The 18,986-nt window shown below is 40.4% G+C and overlaps 4 protein-coding genes across 6 annotated transcripts; 2 read left to right on the forward strand and 2 right to left on the reverse strand.

Annotated features, from left to right (window-relative positions):
- Window positions 1-2,574: 2,574 nt before the first annotated feature.
- On the reverse strand, window positions 2,575-4,464 carry LOC126746645 (CTD nuclear envelope phosphatase 1 homolog). Of its 3 annotated transcripts, none has more exons than XM_050454984.1 (6): window positions 4,143-4,464; window positions 3,899-3,965; window positions 3,649-3,839; window positions 3,365-3,593; window positions 3,162-3,303; window positions 2,575-2,882 (listed from the first exon to the last, which is right to left on the reverse strand). In XM_050454984.1, the coding sequence occupies exons 1-6, from the start codon at window positions 4,239-4,241 to the stop codon at window positions 2,699-2,701; spliced, it is 912 nt and encodes a 303-aa protein (XP_050310941.1). In that variant the 5' UTR covers window positions 4,242-4,464; the 3' UTR covers window positions 2,575-2,698. The 3 variants fall into 3 exon arrangements, with proteins under 3 accessions (XP_050310941.1, XP_050310940.1, XP_050310942.1); XM_050454983.1 differs by having other exon boundaries at window positions 4,116-4,464; XM_050454985.1 differs by lacking the exon at window positions 2,575-2,882 and having other exon boundaries at window positions 2,903-3,303; window positions 4,143-4,463.
- An 872-nt stretch (window positions 4,465-5,336) lies between these two features.
- LOC126746641 (protein MTO1 homolog, mitochondrial) lies at window positions 5,337-8,283 on the forward strand. Its single transcript, XM_050454972.1, has 10 exons — window positions 5,337-5,800; window positions 5,854-5,972; window positions 6,143-6,335; window positions 6,385-6,507; window positions 6,575-6,741; window positions 6,796-7,012; window positions 7,076-7,451; window positions 7,509-7,721; window positions 7,788-8,064; window positions 8,122-8,283. Exons 1-10 carry the CDS (start codon window positions 5,623-5,625, stop codon window positions 8,224-8,226), a joined length of 1,968 nt encoding a protein of 655 aa, XP_050310929.1. The 5' UTR covers window positions 5,337-5,622; the 3' UTR covers window positions 8,227-8,283.
- A 208-nt stretch (window positions 8,284-8,491) lies between these two features.
- On the reverse strand, window positions 8,492-12,458 carry LOC126746163 (uncharacterized). Its single transcript, XM_050454291.1, has 5 exons — window positions 12,122-12,458; window positions 11,664-11,975; window positions 11,413-11,601; window positions 11,161-11,296; window positions 8,492-8,677 (listed from the first exon to the last, which is right to left on the reverse strand). The coding sequence occupies exons 2-5, from the start codon at window positions 11,884-11,886 to the stop codon at window positions 8,545-8,547; spliced, it is 681 nt and encodes a 226-aa protein (XP_050310248.1). The 5' UTR covers window positions 11,887-11,975; window positions 12,122-12,458; the 3' UTR covers window positions 8,492-8,544.
- Window positions 12,459-13,098: 640 nt separating this feature from the next.
- Window positions 13,099-18,885, forward strand: LOC126746604 (vacuolar protein sorting-associated protein 54). Its single transcript, XM_050454917.1, has 4 exons — window positions 13,099-14,388; window positions 14,508-14,749; window positions 16,227-17,051; window positions 18,608-18,885. Exons 1-4 carry the CDS (start codon window positions 13,221-13,223, stop codon window positions 18,815-18,817), a joined length of 2,445 nt encoding a protein of 814 aa, XP_050310874.1. The 5' UTR covers window positions 13,099-13,220; the 3' UTR covers window positions 18,818-18,885.
- Window positions 18,886-18,986: the final 101 nt, after the last annotated feature.

Here is an 18,986-nt window from a genome sequence, read left to right on the forward strand (position 1 = left end):
TTTTTCCTAACTAACACGGTGGTACCATTAGTTTTTTGATATCTCAAACGGTAGTCGTGAAAAATAAAAATTTTGAAAAAATCAAAAAAACCCTATTAAGATGGTACTCATTTTCAGCTACTTTTTCCTAATTAACGCGGTGGTACCATTAGTTTTTTGATATCTCAAACGGTAGTCCTGAAAAATCAAAGTTTTGAAAAAATCAAAAAAACCCCATTAAGATGGTACTCATTTTCAGCTACTTTTTCCTAACTAACGCGGTGGTACCATTAGTTTTTTGATATCTCAAACGGTAGTCCTGAAAAATCAAAATTTTGAAAAAATCAAAAAAACCCTACTAAGATGGTACTCATTTTCAGCTACTTTTTCCTAACTAACGCGGTGGTACCATTAGTTTTTTGATATCTCAAACGGTAGTCGTGAAAAATCAAAATTTTGAAAAAATCAAAAAAACCCTATTAATATGGTACTCATTTTCAGCTACTTTTTCCTAACTAACGCGGTGGTACCATTAGTTTTTTGATATCTCAAACGGTAGTCCTGAAAAATCAAAATTTTGAAAAAATCAAAAAAAACCTATTAAGATGGTACTCATTTTCAGCTACTTTTTCCTAACTAACACGGTGGTACCATTAGTTTTTTGATATCTCAAACGGTAGTCGTGAAAAATCAAAATTTTGAAAAAATCAAAAAAACCCTATTAAGACGGTACTCATTTTCAGCTACTTTTTCCTAACTAACACGGTGGTACCATTAGTTTTTTGATATCTCAAACGGTAGTCCTGAAAAATCAAAATTTTGAAAAAAATCAAAAAAACCCTATTAAGATGGTACTCATTTTCAGCTACTTTTTCCTAACTAACGCGGTGGTACCATTAGTTTTTTGATATCTCAAACGGTAGTCGTGAAAAATCAAAATTTTGAAAAAATCAAAAAAACCCTATTAAGATGGTACTCATTTTCAGCTACTTTTTCCTAACTAACACGATGGTACCATTAGTTTTTTGATATCTCAAACGGTAGTCCTGAAAAATCAAAATTTTAAAAAAATCAAAAAAACCCTATTAATATGGTACTCATTTTCAGCTACTTTTTCCTAACTAACGCGGTGGTACCATTAGTTTTTTGATATCTCAAACGGTAGTCGTGAAAAATCAAAATTTTGAAAAAATCAAAAAAACCCTATTAAGATGGTACTCATTTTCAGCTACTTTTTCCTAACTAACACGATGGTACCATTAGTTTTTTGATATCTCAAACGGTAGTCCTGAAAAATCAAAATTTTGAAAAAATCAAAAAAACCCTATTAAGATGGTACTCATTTTCAGCTACTTTTTCCTAACTAACACGGTGGTACCATTAGTTTTTTGATATCTCAAATGATAGTCGTGAAAAATCAAAATTTTGAAAAAATCAAAAAAACCCTATTAAGATGGTACTAATTTTCAGCTACTTTTTTCTAACTAACACGGTGGTACCATTAGTTTTTTGATATCTCAAACGGTAGTCCTTAAAAATCAAAATTTTGAAAAAATCTAAGAAACCTTGAATTTTTTTTTTGGAAATTAGTAAATTGGTCAAAACGCTTTAAAAAAGTCTTATAACATTTTTTTGAAAAATGTACCTGAACAAAAATATACACAATTTTCTCCGATAAAAAGTCTTCCCCAAAAAGTCCAAAGATATTTTTTTTTTCTGGAAAACTATTGGTTGGAGAAAAAAATGGTTAATATAAAAATGGTTAAAATACACGGCAAGTATTACGTTGATCCGGACATCGGTAAAGTAGGGTTCTGTAATAAAATTAAAACGACTTTTGTCCTTTAAAATGACAGCTCCGGCCCACTGGGCGTTTATGTGCGTGCGAGTGCCTTAGGTGGGTAGGCAACACTCGGTACAGCGACCCTTAGTACAGTGGTTTGGTATATGGGGAAAATAGGACAAAATTTTTATTTTTTTTAAATTAAATAAAAATGTGCATTGACAGTTCAAAGGTTAATTGGCGGCAAATTTGAATTTTTAAGGTTGCATATACTAATAATAAAATTCAATTTTTCAATACGTATCTTTTTATTTATTTAAACCTTATAATAAAATACAACTATCGCTAAATAGTAACTCGTGTATTGACAACTATACGGTGCCTCCACTAAATTTATATTTACAATCAAGCACCCCTTGGTAGTATATAAACAAAATAAGAAACAATCCGCCGTATTTTGTTTTTAAGAGGGGGAGGGGGACAGTAGCAAAAAAAAAATGGCCGCGACTTTTAAATATGTACACTGTACATAATGTAGTAAGGAAGAGGGAGTGGGGGAGGGAATCTAGTTCTAAACATTCAACTGTTTTGGGCCCAACTGTTTCAGCCACACCTACTTTCATACTTCCTCAAAAAAAAAACAAAAGACAGTGAGCGACTCTACAAGCGACAATATACAACCCACTACGCTTTAATCATCATAATTAGCGCGTTTTTATTCAATAAATACTTATAACCTAAAAAAGAAAAAGTAAACCGTCCATTTCAGGTACAACTAACACTATCATCCTAAAATAAATATTTCATCATGATTTCCATTGAACATCTTCGTATTTATTAACATCATCATCATCATCATCAAGATCAACTTCCGCCCTCTGTTGATGCAGAAAAAAAAAAACAAATGAACAAAAAAACAAGCGAACACTACTTGCGTCAATTGCACATGCGCTGCGGTATCCGGGACTTGAACCGTTTATCCGAACGTCCGCCGGAGGAGGTCGTGGTACCGCGCGCCCCGCCCTCTTCGACCCGCGTCACCGCCGCCTCCGCCGATTGTTGTTCGGGAGTACGGGGCCGGCCGCTGCCTCCTGGGGGCGAAACCCCGAAGTTGCCGCCACTGCAAAGAGAGAGACACGCCCCGATTGGTGGGTCTATAACGGCCAGAGGTCCCGGTATTGCCGCACCTTTTATTTCGCCATAATAACAACTTATCACACTCAACTCGTAAGTCTGTTATGAGTTAAAAGAGAAGGGAAACTCGCGAAAAGGGGCGGCAACACCGGAACACTCACTCACCCCTAGAAACGTCATTTATTTACACAATTTATATATATATAGAGAGAGAGAGAGTGTGTGATGGTGACAAGTGACATTGTCGGTAAGGCAGGAATCCTACCAGAGGCGGTGCAGGTGCAGGTTCCTGCTGAGCACCGAGCGGACGTCCGCGGTGAACCTGAGGGCGTCCAACACCGGCAGCAGGTTCAACAAGGCAACGTCGCTCGGATCCGAGAACCAGGACTTTATCGGAATCGCGTTATCTATATATAATATGAAAGAAACAATTGAAAAAATGAAACAAATGCCACTCAAAGTACTAACCGGGATAGGCCTTGTAGGCCCCGGGACTGTTGTCCAAAATGAACACGCTACTGAGATCGTTACAGATGGCGCTCAAGTCTTTGGTGTAGGACCCGAAGTCGGGGGTGCAGTGTTGCCGATAGAAGCGCCGTTGCAAGATGCACCGCCCCCCGTCCAGTTTGTCCGCCACCGCCGCCCCGTAGATTTCCATGCTGGCGGTGAACACCACCAGTTCGTACCATTGGGACACCTTAGACAAAATGTCTGTTTAACGGGACATAATTTTATTTATTGGGCAACCTTACGATGTCCAAAAAGAAATCAACGTGGGGGCGTTTGTGCACGAAAAACCTCACCGGGTGTCTGTCTATGGTGACCTTAAGGACAAAATCGGGGGGCACCCCTGGTCTCACTGTTTGTCTCACCACCCCGTCATGGTGGGAATGGATTAGGGTCTCGTCGAGGTCTAGCACCAGCACTTTTCGTTTCACTATGCCTACGGCAGAATATAATTTAAAAAAAAAACAAACACTTGGTGCGGTTATAAACACTTACTTAATCTATGCCTCGATAAGGGAGATAACGGGAATAAATCGTATTTAACTGACTGGTGCCGAATTACCTGCAACAATTAATATTGAAGTGACAAATAAAATTAGTTAGGACTACTGCGAGGCCCAAACAAACTGACCTTGATAGTTCTAACTAACATTCCATAAAGTGTGAATGAAGGAAAGTACATAACAAGATACATGCACAAAACCTACCTTACCTTATTTTTAATTAAAGACCAACTTACGGCTCTAGTTTGTTTCCTTATGGTGAAGCACAGGCAGGTCCATATCCTGGACGCGATAAGCAGGAACGCTCTCAGGCCCATTTCCAGCTGCTTCCACATCTGGAAACGGTCGTTTCGGATTGGGGAATTTTCCGTTTTTGTTGTTTTTTTTTGACTAATAAATAACCGAAGGGTCGCGTCTCGTTAATTTCCTCTCGCGGTACGTGATTATTTACATTTTTTTTTGTTAAATATTAACGGTGGGGGGGCGCGAGACGTGTTTTGATGTGAAAAAATGCTAATTGAACATCGACCAAGCGACCTCTAAGGAAAAAAAAACAATTTTTGACAAGGCTTTGACATTGACATTGACAAGAATGACAGTTGGGATGTTCTAGCTGTACCGATATTCCCGGATTTATCCCAGGAGAGTAATGAAACTTAAATAAGGACTAAAACAGAGGCACACTTTAATTAAATTCACCTTTATTTGTATTATAATTAAAAAAATAAAGAAAAAAAAAAGTTTTTGGATGCTCGTAGTGACAGTTGACAAGTGTAATGTCATAAAATGGTTTTGTGATATTAGAATGAGATTATATACTTGTGCTTTGTTAATTATGCCAAAGAGTAATAAAAACTAGAACAGACGCACATTATAATTTAATTTACGCTTATTTATGTTATAATTAACAAAAAATAAACAAATAACATATAAATTTCTTCCCCCTCCCCCCCCCTTTTCGTTATTAGTGACAAGTGACACTTGATAAGCGCATTGTCAAAAAGAGGTTATGTCATAATAGAATTAGATTATAGTTTTATGTATTTATCACAGAAAGAGTAATCAAAACTAGAACAGACGCACATTATAATTCAATTTACGATTATTCATGTTATAATTAACAAGAAATAAACAAATAACAGATAAATTTCTTCCCCCTCTCCCCCCCTTTCAGTTATTTGTGACAAGTGACACTTGATAAGCGCGTTGTCAAAAAGAGGTTATGTCATAATAGAATTAGATTATAGTTTTATGTATTTATCACAGAAAGAGTAATCAAAACTAGAACAGACGCACATTATAATTCAATTTACGCTTATTTATGTTATAATAAAAAAAAATAAACAAATAACAGATAAATTTCAACCGCCCCCCCCCCCCAGTTATTAGTGACAAGTGACATTTGACAAGCGCGTTGTCAAAAAAAAGGTTAGGTCATAATAGGATTCGGTCATAGTTTTATAATTTGTGTATTTATCCCAGAAAGAGTCATCAAAACTAGAACAGAGACACATTTTAAATAAATTCACGCCTATTTATAGTATAATTAAAAAAAAAAACAAATAGGAGAAAGCTTTTGGTGTTCATAGCGACATTTCACAAGGGTCATACAAGAGTGAGGTTAAGTTAACATAAATACAACGTAAACAAACGGTTAAGCAACAACAAACACATCATTACAATGCCCTAAAAAGACACTCACTAACCCACACTAAAATGAGACTCCTCTGGTCGTTATATAAGTTACCCATAAGCCGGGGCTGTTCTACACAAGCAAAAAGCCATTACAATGTAATAGTGATCGGAGGAGGCCATGCGGGTACAGAAGCATGTAGTGCCTCGGCCCGAATGGGCGCTCGCACCTTACTTATTACCCATAAAAGAGACACCGTAGGTAAGTCTTATTTAACTCAATAATACCCTCAAAACACTTTCGCGAACTGTCAGGTGAAATGTCTTGTAACCCATCGTTCGGAGGCATCGGCAAGGGTCATTTGATGCGAGAAATTGACGCCCTAGACGGCGTGTGTGCTCGCATGTGTGACTTATCTGGGCTACAATATAAGGTAAAACAGTGCTGTGTGTTTCAAAATCAGTAGTTTTCTCAAGAGAACTTTCTAAAAATAGAGTAACACCTACAATTAAGAGAATTGAAATTTTTAACGGTTTTTGAATGACCATAACTAGGAAAACGATTCCAGAGGGTTCCTTTTTTTTGTTGTTGTGTTGGTTTTAGATTCTGAATAGGAGCAGAGGTCCGGCCGTGTGGGGCTACAGGGCACAAATCGATCGGAAATTGTATAAAAAACATGTGCAAGAGGAGCTCTTTAAAAACACTCCTAATCTAGAGGTTCTCATTGCCCCCGTAGAAGATTTGATTATTGAGAACCCGTCCTCGAACATTGTAGATTGTAAAGGGGTTATTTTAAGTGAGTGAGGTGCACAGAAGAGGGCATATTCTTATCATATTGTTCACAGATGATGGCACTAAAATCAGCTCGGACTGTGTAGTGATCACCACCGGGACTTTTTTGAACGGCCGGATTAATATGGGGCTCAAGGTGTATCCCGCTGGGAGGATTGGGGATGAGCCAGCGATAGGTATTTTGTTTTAAATTGTTGGGGTGCATTAATTTTTAACCTAAAAATATGAGATTTTTTTTGGTAGGTTTGGCAACGACCTTGCAAAACCTTAACCTCAAAATGGGTCGGCTCAAGACCGGGACTCCGCCCCGTCTTAGAGCCGACACCATCGACTTCTCTCGCTGCGGTCAGCAAAAGGGAGACAATCCCCCCATTCCGTTTTCTTTTCTTAATGACTCGGTGTGGATTGATGTAAGTCATGTTGTGACATAACCGTAGATTTTCTTAATCTATAAGTCCTTATAGGCCAAAGACCAGTTGCTTTGCCACTTAACCTTTACAAACTCCAAGATTGAGGGTATCGTTAAGGATAATATCCACTTGAATAGGCATGTGTTCGAAGAGGTCACCGGCCCAAGGTATTGCCCCAGTATCGAGTCAAAGGTGCTCAAGTTTGGGGGTCGGGAGCACCAGGTTTGGTTGGAACCCGAAGGTTTTGATAGTGACGTCATTTATCCCAACGGTGAGACTGTTTAGTGCGTCATTTGGCAACGTTGCATCTGCTCGTCATTGGTTTTCTTGTTAGGGTTGAGTTGTACTTTACCAGAAGAGCTCCAGGTGCAACTGATTAACTCGATTCCGGCCCTAGAAAGGGCCGAAATCCTTAGACCGGGTTACGGGGTCGAGTACGACTTTGTGGACCCCCGAGAGCTCCGTCCTTCTCTAGAAGTGAAACGGGTCAAAGGGCTCTTTCTTGCGGGGCAGATAAACGGTACCACCGGGTACGAGGAGGCGGCCGCCCAAGGGATTTTGGCGGGCATCAACGCCGGGGCTAAGGCCCTAAACAAGGCCCCGTTGATCATCAGTCGCACCGATGGATACATCGGGGTCATGGTCGATGATCTGACCACCATGGGCACCACCGAACCCTATCGGATGTTCACTAGCAGGGCGGAGTTTAGGTAAACGAGGGTGGGAGTAAGGGGCGTGTCTTGGCTCATTCTGACGTCATTTCCCAGGTTAACCCTACGCCCGGACAACGCCGATCAACGGTTAACCGAAAAAGGTTACGCCATTGGTTGCGTCTCTAAACCTAGAATGGAGAACATGTCGCACATGAAGGAAAAATTGGAGAACGGCGTGGGGCTGTTAAAAAGTGTGAAATTCACCGTGAGCCAGTGGCGTCGCATGCTCGGCGCCCCGCCCAATAAAGAAAACAACTCGAAAAAAACGTAAATTACCCTCCCACCTCCATGCTCCTCCACCCACTACTATTCATTCACCTCCTCCTCCTGCAGGGCCTGGGAAATGATCGACCCAAAATCCGAAGTGACCATAGACAATTTGGCGACGGTGGAGGCGGCCCTGTTGCCGCTCACTTATGACCGCCCCCTGGTGGCCCGTTTGCACATCGAGGCGCTGTACGAGGGCGCCATCTCGGAGCAGCGGCAGGAGGTGCAGGAAGTGCGCGACAACGAGGGTCTGCTCCTGCCCCGGGATCTCGATTATAACGCGGACACGTTGAGTTTGAGTTTCGAGGAGAGGGAGAAGTTGGCCGTGGTGCAACCTCAAACGGTAGATTTGAGTGCGGTCAAGGTTTAGGTTTTTTTTGGAAATTTTTGAGTTTTACAGATCGCCGCGGCCAGTCGGATTCCCGGAGTGACGCCCTCCTCACTTTTGCGACTCTTGAGGCACGTGAAACAGAAGAACGAGGTTGTGAGGAGTCTGGAGAGTTGACGCGTTGGCACTCTTCCTCTTGATTTTATTGAATAAAAATTATTAGAAAGTTGGCAACTGTGTGTTTTTATGCCCCCTGTAGCTGTCAATGTCACAATGACAAACGGCGAATTTGTTTTCATTCAAGTTATATGCTACAGATGGTGTTTGTTGACAACCTATGACATTGACACACTCTTTTACCGGTGCCTCTTTATGCTTGTCCAAGTGACAGTAACGTCAAATTCTAACCTAGAAACCCTCGGTTTAATAACAAAAACAACCGTTTTACTTTATAAAAATATATAATTTATTATACGGTAAAACATTTTTATTTATTTAATAAAGCATAATCGCCCCGTTAGTTTTCTCCTCTAATACGGGAATGACAGTCTCCGTCTCGTGTTCGTTATTCGCTATGCTCGTCAGTATGACGTTGACGAAACTGGCACAGGTGGCGCCTACTACGAACCTTAAGAAAAAAAAACAAAAGAGAATCGGTTAGTTTAGGGAGGGGATACGAGGGTTGTGTACACGTATCAAGGTCAAGTCAAGGTCACTTTTAAATTCAACGTCAAGTCCAAGGCAAATTAAAGTTAAGTCAAGGTCAAGTGAAGGTTGACTCAAAGTAAAATTTTAAAAAAGTGCTGGTCATAGATCACTAAAAAAAAACAAGTGCAAGTGAATTTAACCTTATTTTCAAGGTCACCTGAAAGTCAGGGTAATTTTTTTGTAACGTCCTAGGTCAAGTCAAGGTCACGACGAAGAACAAGTCGAGGATCAAGGTCACGTTGAAAATCAAGTCGAAGAGTTTGTCAGAGAATAACCCGAGTGACTTTTACTTGCCAGGATCAAGTCAAGATCATGCCCAAGGACAAGTCAAGGTTACACTGAACGTTGATTAATTATTATTCTCAATTTTGTGTCGAGGTAAAATTAAAGTCAGGTTACGGTCAATGTCAAATGAAGGTTAAGTCAAGGTCAAATCAAGGTGAAATTTTGAAGAGGTGCTCATCAGATCCCATTGATTCTTTAAAAAAGAAAAAAAGGGTTGAATTTGACTTAGAATTAATTTTCAAGGTCACTTGAAAGAAAAAATGATTTTTTGTTACGGAACCTGTCCCCCGCTTTTTAAACTTGATTTTTGAAGTTTTTACGTTGAAATTTTTCTTTCATTATTGGTAACGACCTTGACAAGGTCAAGTCAAAATAAAATCAAAGACAAGTTATGGCACAACGAATGTCAAGTCAAGGTCATGGCAATGACAAGTCCGAGTCAAGGATATATTTAAGTTCAAGGTCAAGGCCACGTTAAGGTCACGTCCAAGATCAAGTTCAATGGCAAGTTTATCTTACACCAAAGTCAAGTCAAAGGTTACGTTAAGGTCAAGTTTAAATGGAAGGTCGAGTCAAGGTCACATTTAAGGTGAAGATCGAAAAGGAAGAGATCTTATTTATTCACATTTTACCGTTGAATTTTTATTGAATTTTTGTGGCAACCTTGTCAAGGTCAAATAGGAAATCAAATTGAATGTCAAGTAAAGGCCGCGTCGAATGTTAAGTCAAGGTCACTTTTAAATTCAACGTTAAGTCAAGGTCAAGTGAAGGTTAACTCGAAGTCGAATCAAATTAAAATTTTAAAAAGGTGCTAGTTATAGATCACTAATTAAAAAAAACAAGTGCAAGTAAATTTAACCTTATTTTCAAAAGGTCATTTGAGAGTTGAGGTGATTTTTGGTAACGTCTTAGGTCAAGTCAAGGTCACGACGAAGAACAAGTCTAGGATCAAGGTCACGTTGAAAATCAAGTCGACGAGCTTGTCGGAGAACAAGCCCAGTGACAAGGGGAACAAGATCATGCCCAAGGACAGGTCCAATGTCAAGTCAAGGTTATACTGAAGGTTGATTAATTTTTATTCTCAATTTTGTGTCAAGGTCAAATTAAAGTCAGGTTACGATCAAGTTAAGGTTAAGTCAAGGTCAAATGAAGGTGAAATTTTGAAGAGGTGCTCATCAGATCCCATTGAATCTTTAAAAAAGAAAAAAAGAGTTGAATTTGACTTACAGATAATTTTCAAGGTCACTTGAGGAAAAAATGATTTTTTTGTTACGGAAAGTTGAATTTTGTTTTTCATTATTTGTAACGACCTTGACAAGGTCAAGTCAAGATAAAATCAAATTCAATTTAAGGCACAACGAATGTCAAGTCAAGGTCATGGCAATGACAAGTCCGAGTCAAGGATACATTTAAGTTCAAGGTCAAGGCCAATGTTTTTTATTACATTTTTTTTAAACTTTTTGTCGTGACCTTGACAAGGTCACGTTTAAAAAAACAATTCAAAGTGACGTTAAAAGACAATTCAAGGGCACGTTCAAGGTCAAGACCACGTTAAGGTCACGTCCATGATCAAGTTCAATGGCAAGTTTACCTTACACCAAAGTCAAGCCAAAGGTTACGTTAAGGTCAAGTTTAAAAATGGAAGGTCGAATCAAGGTCACATTTAAGGTGAAAATCGAAAAAAAAGAGGTTTTATTTATTCACATTTTACCGTTGACCTTGTCAAAGTCAAATGGAAATCAAATTGAACGTCAAGTGAAGGCCGCGTCAAATGTTAAGTCAAGGTCACGTGCAATATTAAATCAAGGTCAAGTATCAAGTTCATATCGAATTTCAAATTCAAGGTAAAGTGAATGTCAACGTCACAAAAAGGGCTCATTAGAGCTCAATAATTTATTTAAAAAAAAAATAAAGATAAGTGAAATTGATCTTTGGACTTCATTTTCAAGGTCATTTGAAAGTCAAAGGAAATTTTTAGGTTGAATTTCTTTTTTTTTTTTTCAATTTTTTGGCCACCTTGACAAGTTGAAGTCAAGGTCACCTGGAAAATCACGCCGAAAGTCAAGTCCAAGGTTGAGTCAAGGTCATGTCGAAGGTCAATCTTTGACACGCACTCACCAAAAGGAGTAACCGAGCTCGGCCATATTTTCCGAACTCCACTCGTTACCGCGATCCTCCCTGGTGAGCACGTTGTATTGGATCTTGGTGTAAAACTGGGCCAACCACAGTCCGATGCCACATAACGATAAAAAACCTGAAATAACGTTTTAATGAATATTGGCAACCCTGGAATAGACTTCGTTGTGACAGAACGTCATTACTGTCATCGCTCAAAACGTGCTCCCTCTACCGGTCAAAGAGCAAACTTACAAGTAAGAAAATTCCAGAAAATCAGTCCGGACACGCCCACCAGACATCTATGTGACGTAGTGATCGTATTGATAACCGCCAAAATGGTGCTGATGACTGCGGTTAGGAGGGCGACACATAAAACGGTAACTGTCCCGAGCCAGAACCAATAATTCAGAAACTCCGGCTCGTCTTTCATTATGTGTATGACTAAAGGAAAGTTTGACTATTAATAATGTTTAATTCAGTTGTTTTTGGACGTATTGACTTACCGTCCATCTCGTAGGTACGCCACCCGTACGCCACGTTAAGTTCCTTCTTACCCTCGAACAGTCCAAAGTGGATCTTTCCGTCGCTTTCCGCGGGGTTTTTCATCCTTTTCGCCCCCGATTCGGTCCAGTGTTTGGTGCCGAGGGCGGCCAGCAAAAGGGCGGCCGACGCGCAGGACACGAAAAACGTACAAAAGACGAAACTTTTTTTGAAAAAAGTCGACATTTTCGCGGGACAAAAAAGTTCCTTTTATATTTTTGAAATTACCGCCTTTGACTTCTTCATTTTACGTTTCGCCGCTGGGCCTTTGCTACCTGATGGATAATAAGGAGGAAACTTCATTGCGATAAATGTCATTAGTGTCATATAGAGAGGGGGGGCGCTGTTGCCAAGTGGCTTTTTATGTCATAGATAGGGTTGTTATATCTTGGGCAAATAAAAATGCTAGGCCAGTACTCACATATTGGTTCCAGTTGTTTATCTATCCAACACTTCACCAATAAAAACCACTAGATTGCACCGTTAACGCACTGGTGTGTGCCTAATACTATACAAACCTTGAAATCTATTGTAATATAATAAATTATGTTTGTATAGACCACGAAACCGTTCGACCGTAAACCGAAGGGGGAGAGTTTTTATTCGAGAATTTACCGGAAAACGGTTTTTTCTTTTGGGCACTACACGTAAAACAACACCAAAAAAAAAAAACAAACTTAAATGGGTTAAGATCGGGCCAGTACCAAATGAAAGTCGTCAATTCCTCATAAGGTCAAATTGCAGTACCATGATGACCGAACCATCGTGATCGGGAACCTTCGGGAAAGCATGACAATGTTGCCAAGTTTACCACGGAATTTTCTGACATCACATGTTCTACTATATTATGATAGAAATCACGTGAAAACCCCAGGAAAAGGAGGGAAATTGTAAATAAAACTACTCGTTTAAGATTTTGTTAATAATTATTTATTTCTATGCATATAAGGAAGGATTCATATACTTATAAGGTTTGAGAAAAGGACACCATATTAACCTGTGAATGCAAGGAAACCGCGTAGTTCTATGTTCAAACGTTAGAGGGCGCCACTTATCTTAAAAAAAGAATTTTTCAACAATATATTCAATACATATATGAATGTTTAAAACTAATCACCTAATTAATAAATACTTATTCAAAGATAATCATAGTATTTAAAAATTAACACTTATAACTAACTAACTAACTTACAATGACAGTGGTAACGATACATAACCTAACTAACGTGTGTCACTTGTCATTAAATTTTATTGTTACTCAAAGCAACACTTCCTTTAAAAATAACTCAATTCCTCACAAAACACAACAATTTCAATAAAAATAAGCCGCTATACAACAATAATAATGACAATTCCCCAATAAAATATAACACACTTGACAACCGCGCATAACCTGACCAAGTCCCGTCACCCGCAAATGTCATACGTGTCACTCAAAATCAGCTGATTTGTTTATTTTGCAATGGCCCCAAAAAAACCCTCTTCCACCCCAAGGTAGCCTTCTAACTAGGGGCCGGACGATGAACGGGGCGGGCGAGGAGCCCTGGACCCTCTACAAAGCCTCCCAATACCTCCCCGCGGTCCTAAGCGACCCCCACAAAGGTAAACAGTTAAATTTCTTCACGCGTACGTGGGGCGACTCCTTTGTCGAGCGAAGCGAAATCGAGCGAAGCCCCTTCCTGCCCGAGATCACTTACGCCCACTTCGAACAGTATTTAAAGAAATACGGGAAACGTTGTCGCAGGCATGTGCAATTGAAACAGTTAGGGCTCAAGGATAAGGCTAGTGATAAATCGGGGCAACAACAGCAGCAGCAACAAGACAAACTGGGGCTGATCCCGAGCATTTATATGCAAAACGAGTTCCGGTTAAGTGACCCGAAAGTGTTTAGTGAGGTGTTTGAGTTGGGCGACTCGAAAACTGAGCATGATTTACAAGACGAGTTGAGTCACTATTTGGATATTGTCGAGGAGCAAATTGCTAAACAAGTGTCCCAGAAATCGGGGGCCTTTTTCCACGCGATGACCTCGCACGACACCATCATGGAGCAAATGGGGCAGGCGTGCGGCGAAGTGAGAACTTTACGTGCCAAAGTGCAACAAGTCGATAAGTGTTTGACCAGTGACCCATTAAAGTTACTTGCTCGTTCTCGCTCAAAAAACAACCATAAACAACTGCTCGATAAGTTGAAATTGATGTCTACGGTGCTACAGACCCAACCCACTCTGCAGCTTCTGTTGAGCTCCTCGGATTACGTGGGGGCGTTAGAGCTGATATCGAGCACCCAAGAGGTGTTGGCCAAGGAACTTGCCGGGGTCACTAGTTTGAGGCATTTACCGTCGCAACTCAAAGAAATGTCAAAGTTAATCGATAAAATGTTGAGTTCCGAGTTTGAGAGGTATGCTGCAGCTGATTTGCATCCGCCTTGTAATGATATCGCAGTGCTGGAGCAGGAGCGATTGGTGTCTCTGGTGGCGGGGCTGTTGAGGCAGAATAATTTGCAATTTTTGGAAGCGTACAGGCAGGAGGCCATAACGGCCTCGCAGGCCGCCATGAAACAGTTGATGATTGAACAGTTGGCCGATGCCGAGGATGAGTTGAATGAATTAACCGGATCAGGTGAGGTGGCCCCCTCAATGGACTCGGCCCATTGGATTAACGTTTTGAGGTTAGGAAGTGAGGCCCTGGGTAAGTAGTTAAGCATTATTATATTTGGGAGGAGGGTTCATATTTCATTTAAATAATTTTGCAAAATAAACTGATAAAATTAGCTGATGTAGAATCAATGGTTTTTTTTTTTGAAACAGGTAAGATAATGTATAGGGTGAAGTCGGTTCATGATGTGATAAAAGAGGTGGCGGAGGTTAGTAGTGGGCAATGTACCACAGCATCGGTGTCCAATATGGACCGATTTATTTCCTTGGAGGAGTATAATCGGGTGTCGGTGAAATTGAGGTTATTGTTGACCTCGGTGTGTGATTATTGTAGCGAGAGGTTGGCCGCCCTGGTCAGTCAACAGAGCGAGAAAAGTTCCGTAACATCTTCGCAGGTAATTGTCACTTTTTTTGTGGGGCGAGTTGAGATTTTGGAAAGTTGATGTGCTATTCACCTGCGGTAACTGTAGCTGCCGAAGAAGGCCATAAGTGTTGCAAAAAATGTTTTTTCAGGCTTTTTGTATTTTTGTTTTTATAACCAAGTAAATAATTTACTTTGACTAAATTAAGGTTAGCTTAGCTAGTGTTACCAGATTAGCCCTTTAAGACATAACGGGTAAATAATAAAAATAACTCGATAGGTACAAAAGGATTAATGGTAGGTATAGCTTATAGATTATTTATTGTAATACATCGTTTAATATTCCAACTATTATAATATACTAATAAATTGACTAGCGACTAATGTAATATCATCAATTATTGGTAATTCCCAGTGGAACGCCAGTGAGACTAATTTTTCCTCTTAGAACTCTCGGGGTATTAAAAGTTAAAAAAATAAAGTTGAGAAATTATACAACTACCTGGAAAATGTGGAAAAATGGCTCCAACTGCCTGGAATATAGCAAAAATGACCCCTGGAATAATTTTTTTTTAAAAATTACTTCTGTTGCCTGGAATATATAGAGAATTATTCCAGAAACTTGAAAAATTATTCCAGGAACTTAATGCACCTAAAAAATTACTTTAATTACCTGAAAAATGGGGTAAAAAGTGCCTGGAATAAGGGAAGAAGTTATTCCAGGAGCTTGAGACTCTTACAGACAGAAATTACTTTAATCGTTTGGAAAATGGAAGGAGCGCTTTCTGAAGCAAATATTCCAGGCAAAATTTGACTCTTGTTAAAAATTTTGGTAAAAATAAGGTTTTTTTGGGGCACAAGATGTAATAATACATGTTTGTTTAATGACAAGAACTCACTACTTTATTTTTTAAGGTTAGGGACGTACTCCTTATTTTTTGAGGTTAGGCACGTACTCCGTGTCACTGGCAACCCGCCATACACGAAATGTGGTATAAGAGTTAACGTAAAGATGGCGCCACATGTATTAAATTTTTTTTTTCTGTTTTTATTGATTCACAACAATTCTGTCTGGGAGAAGTGGGAATTAATTCGAGAGTTTGAATCTGCCTGAATAAATTAAGAGACTTGTTAGGCACACTTTGGAAATTATTTGAATTGTATAAAAAATTGGAAAATTATTCCTGGCATTTGACTTTAATAGCCTGGAAAAATGACCCCAGTTGCCTGGAAAAAATTTAAAATATTAGTCCAGGAGCTTGAGACCCTTGAAAAATTTCTTCGACTGTTTGGAAAGTGACCCTCGAAATAAATGAAAAAAATTATTCCAGGAACTTGATATTCAAAATGCCTGGAATATGTGGAAAATGGACCAATTAATTTTTCTTCAATTCTTTTGCTGGCTACAGACTCAGCAGGTGAATAGCACTTGTACTCCTCGACTAAATTAACTAAACTTCCAACTAATTTCTCCTGGTTACATCAGCGCCATCTACAATCCCCCTTTACAGGTGGCAGACTTGGCGAACATCGTCGAACAGTTCGCCAAACAATGCGAATCGATCTGCGGCAAACCGGGCAGCGCCCTAAAGGCCGCCTTCAAAATCCAGGCGGCCAATTACGCCCACAAGTTCCACCTACAACGCAAAACCAAACTGACCATCCTCCTGGAGGCGGAACGTTGGAAATCCGCCCAAGTACCGCCCGAAATCCAACAATTGGTCGACGAACTGTCGACAGGCGAACCGCTGACCGCCCTCCGTCATTTCGAGCAGGGCGAGGCGGAGTCCCGGGCCGCGCCCACCTTGAGGGCGGGGTCGCAGCACTACGTCACCGTCGGCACTTGTTTGATCCTCGTGCGATTGGTCGCGGAGTATTGCGTGTGCGCGTACGACTTGAAACTGACCACGCCCCTCGTCGTGCGTCACCTCACCGAACTGCTACGGACGTTCAATACGAGGGCGTGTCAGTTGGTGTTGGGGGCGGGGGCTCTACGTACGGCCGGCCTCAAGACCATCACCAGCACGAACTTGGCGTTGGCCTCGCGCTCTTTGCAATTGTTATTGTGGTTGATACCGTTGGTGCGGGGGATTTTTAAGCGGTTGTCGTCGGGGCACGAGGAGAGTTTTAGCGCGCTGGATAACGTCGAGAAAGATATCGGGAATCACGTGAACCAACTGGAGGCGAAGGTGTTGAGTATCATGAACATGCTGCTCGGGGAACAGTTGAACGAGTGGGAGGCCAAACCTCCGGTGCCGAGTAAACAGTTTCGGAACGTGTCGCGGCATTTGACTAAGTTGCACGAGGCCGTTAGTGCCGTTTTGCCGGAGGAACAGGTACGACGGGCACGCCCACTAAAGGGGGAGGGGCCTAAGAAATCATTTATATGTGGCTCCACCTCCTTCCAATTTGTTTTGGAACAAAATTATTAAATTATTCCAGGCAGTTGAGGTAGTAAACGTCACAACAATAAATAACAATAAAGTATCTAAGAGGAGTGGGGGGGCTAATGAATCATGTTAGGCTCCGCCCACCCGTTGGGGTGGTGGTCATGAACGATTTTCATTTATTTTTTTATTGCACTTGTATTGGGAAAAAATTTATAAATTCTTCCAGGCAGTTGACGTTCACATTCATTTATTTTTAGAAAAACAAGGAAATTAATTTAACTACCTGGAAGAATACAATTAATTAATTAATTCCATGGAAAAATTAATTAATTTTTTTTAAAGGGGGCGGAGTCTACAGTGGAGCGTTGTAAGTGGGCGGGCCTTAATAACGCATCAATAATTGGCTCCGCCCCCTCGCAACACTGAATTCCTGACTCCGTCTCCTATATAGTATGGCGTATCTTTAAGAGGGAGGAGGCTAATGAATCTTCGTTGTTAGGCCCCGCCCACCCGTTGAGGCGGTCTTAAACGGTTTTATTATTTATTTTTTTTTTTATTATTTTTTTTTTATTACAGTTGATTGAAGAAAAAATAATTAAATTCTTCCAGGCAGTTGTCACCGGTCAGTTTCAAATGTCTGAACAAATTTATTAAAATCTTCCCTTCCATGAGTGATGCGTTGTAAGTGGGCTGGGCCTAATAAATTCGTAGTATTTGGCCCCGCCTCCAGTGTGGAAGAAAAATAATATAGAAGTCAGACGTGACCTTGACTTGACTCTTGACGTTGCCGCCTTGATTATGACTCTTAACTTGACCTTGACTTGACTCTCGAATCAAATGCCTGGACTAAAACAAGAATTAATGAATTCCTTCCAGGCATTTGAGGTTAATGTCCAATGTCAACGTTTTCCATGAAAAAGGGAACCAAAATTAGTTTAAGTCTTCCAGACAGTTGCCGTCACTCTCCTGGAAGAATTCATGTTTTTTTTGTTGAGAACACGCCTATAAAAGAAGGTGGGGCCTATTAAACCGTTAATTCTTGGCCCCGCCTCCAGTGCGAATATGTACAAGTTTGGAAGGCGGGGCCTAATGAATCCTTACTGCTCGACTCCGCCTGAAATTTTATCGTAATTCAACTGCCTGGAAAAAAAATTTGATTTGTTCCAAGCACTTTTCAATGGAACAAAAATGGATTCAACTGCCTGGACTAAAAAATTAATCAAACTTTTCCAGGCAGTTTACGTTTGTCTCAAATGTCTGGCATAATTAATTTTTTTAAGTAAAGACACTCCTACAAGAGAGGGAGGAGTCTAATGAATATTTCATGTTTAGTCCCTTCCCCCCATAGAGCAAGTGGGCGGGGTCTAATAAACCTTCGCCGTCAAGCTCCGCCCACCAATGTACGATGGCGCGCGTTTGTGGGCGGGGCTTAATTAGTCTTGATTACCCGACCCCGCCCACTCATTTACAATGATCCTAAACCCTTTTCGGTGTTATTTCAGATAAGCGACATCTACCAGGAGATCCACAAGAACTTTAAGACGCGACTGCGGGAGCAGATAATCAAGATGAACGTGCAGAATAACGGGGGACCCCAGCACGGTCTCGTCACCACCGAAATCATTTTTTACCTGCAAACGATGAAAATGCTGAAAGTGTTACCGGACAAGTTCGTGGCAGATCGGGCCATGGACGACGTGTGGGATAAATAATAAACCACGTTTTCTTTTGTTTTTTTAATAATTTACGCGCCCTAAATAAAGGTGTTTTTGTTTTAAAATTAAGACTTTTATTCGCTCCAACTGTCTGTCAAACCCCCTCACCTAACTGTCATTAACGTCAACCGTGCTCGGCCAAAAAGATGACAAATAAATAAAACAA

The sequence above is a fragment of the Anthonomus grandis genome, chromosome 17 (genome assembly GCF_022605725.1).
Source record: "Anthonomus grandis grandis chromosome 17, icAntGran1.3, whole genome shotgun sequence".
Classification (NCBI taxonomy): Eukaryota; Metazoa; Arthropoda; class Insecta; order Coleoptera; family Curculionidae; genus Anthonomus; species Anthonomus grandis.

What these genes read in the sequence shown, in the direction of transcription:
- LOC126746645 (XM_050454983.1), bottom strand. Translation starts at nt 4,241, where the DNA reads ATGTGGAAGCAGCTGGAAATGGGCCTGAGAGCGTTCCTGCTTATCGCG. An exon ending in CTTATCGAGGCATAGATTAA is followed by an intron (nt 3,840 to 3,898) that starts GTAAGTGTTTAT and finishes ATTCTGCCGTAG; the next exon opens with GCATAGTGAAACGAAAAGTG. An exon ending in TTGATTTCTTTTTGGACATC is followed by an intron (nt 3,594 to 3,648) that starts GTAAGGTTGCCC and finishes ATTTTGTCTAAG; the next exon opens with GTGTCCCAATGGTACGAACT.
- LOC126746641 (XM_050454972.1), top strand. Translation starts at nt 5,623, where the DNA reads ATGAGACTCCTCTGGTCGTTATATAAGTTACCCATAAGCCGGGGCTGT. An exon ending in TATCTGGGCTACAATATAAG is followed by an intron (nt 5,973 to 6,142) that starts GTAAAACAGTGC and finishes TGTTGGTTTTAG; the next exon opens with ATTCTGAATAGGAGCAGAGG. An exon ending in TTGTAAAGGGGTTATTTTAA is followed by an intron (nt 6,336 to 6,384) that starts GTGAGTGAGGTG and finishes TATTGTTCACAG; the next exon opens with ATGATGGCACTAAAATCAGC.
- LOC126746163 (XM_050454291.1), bottom strand. Translation starts at nt 11,886, where the DNA reads ATGTCGACTTTTTTCAAAAAAAGTTTCGTCTTTTGTACGTTTTTCGTG. An exon ending in GCGTACCTACGAGATGGACG is followed by an intron (nt 11,602 to 11,663) that starts GTAAGTCAATAC and finishes ACTTTCCTTTAG; the next exon opens with TCATACACATAATGAAAGAC. An exon ending in TTTCTGGAATTTTCTTACTT is followed by an intron (nt 11,297 to 11,412) that starts GTAAGTTTGCTC and finishes ACGTTATTTCAG; the next exon opens with GTTTTTTATCGTTATGTGGC.
- LOC126746604 (XM_050454917.1), top strand. Translation starts at nt 13,221, where the DNA reads ATGAACGGGGCGGGCGAGGAGCCCTGGACCCTCTACAAAGCCTCCCAA. An exon ending in GTTAGGAAGTGAGGCCCTGG is followed by an intron (nt 14,389 to 14,507) that starts GTAAGTAGTTAA and finishes TTTTTGAAACAG; the next exon opens with GTAAGATAATGTATAGGGTG. An exon ending in CCGTTTTGCCGGAGGAACAG is followed by an intron (nt 17,052 to 18,607) that starts GTACGACGGGCA and finishes GTGTTATTTCAG; the next exon opens with ATAAGCGACATCTACCAGGA.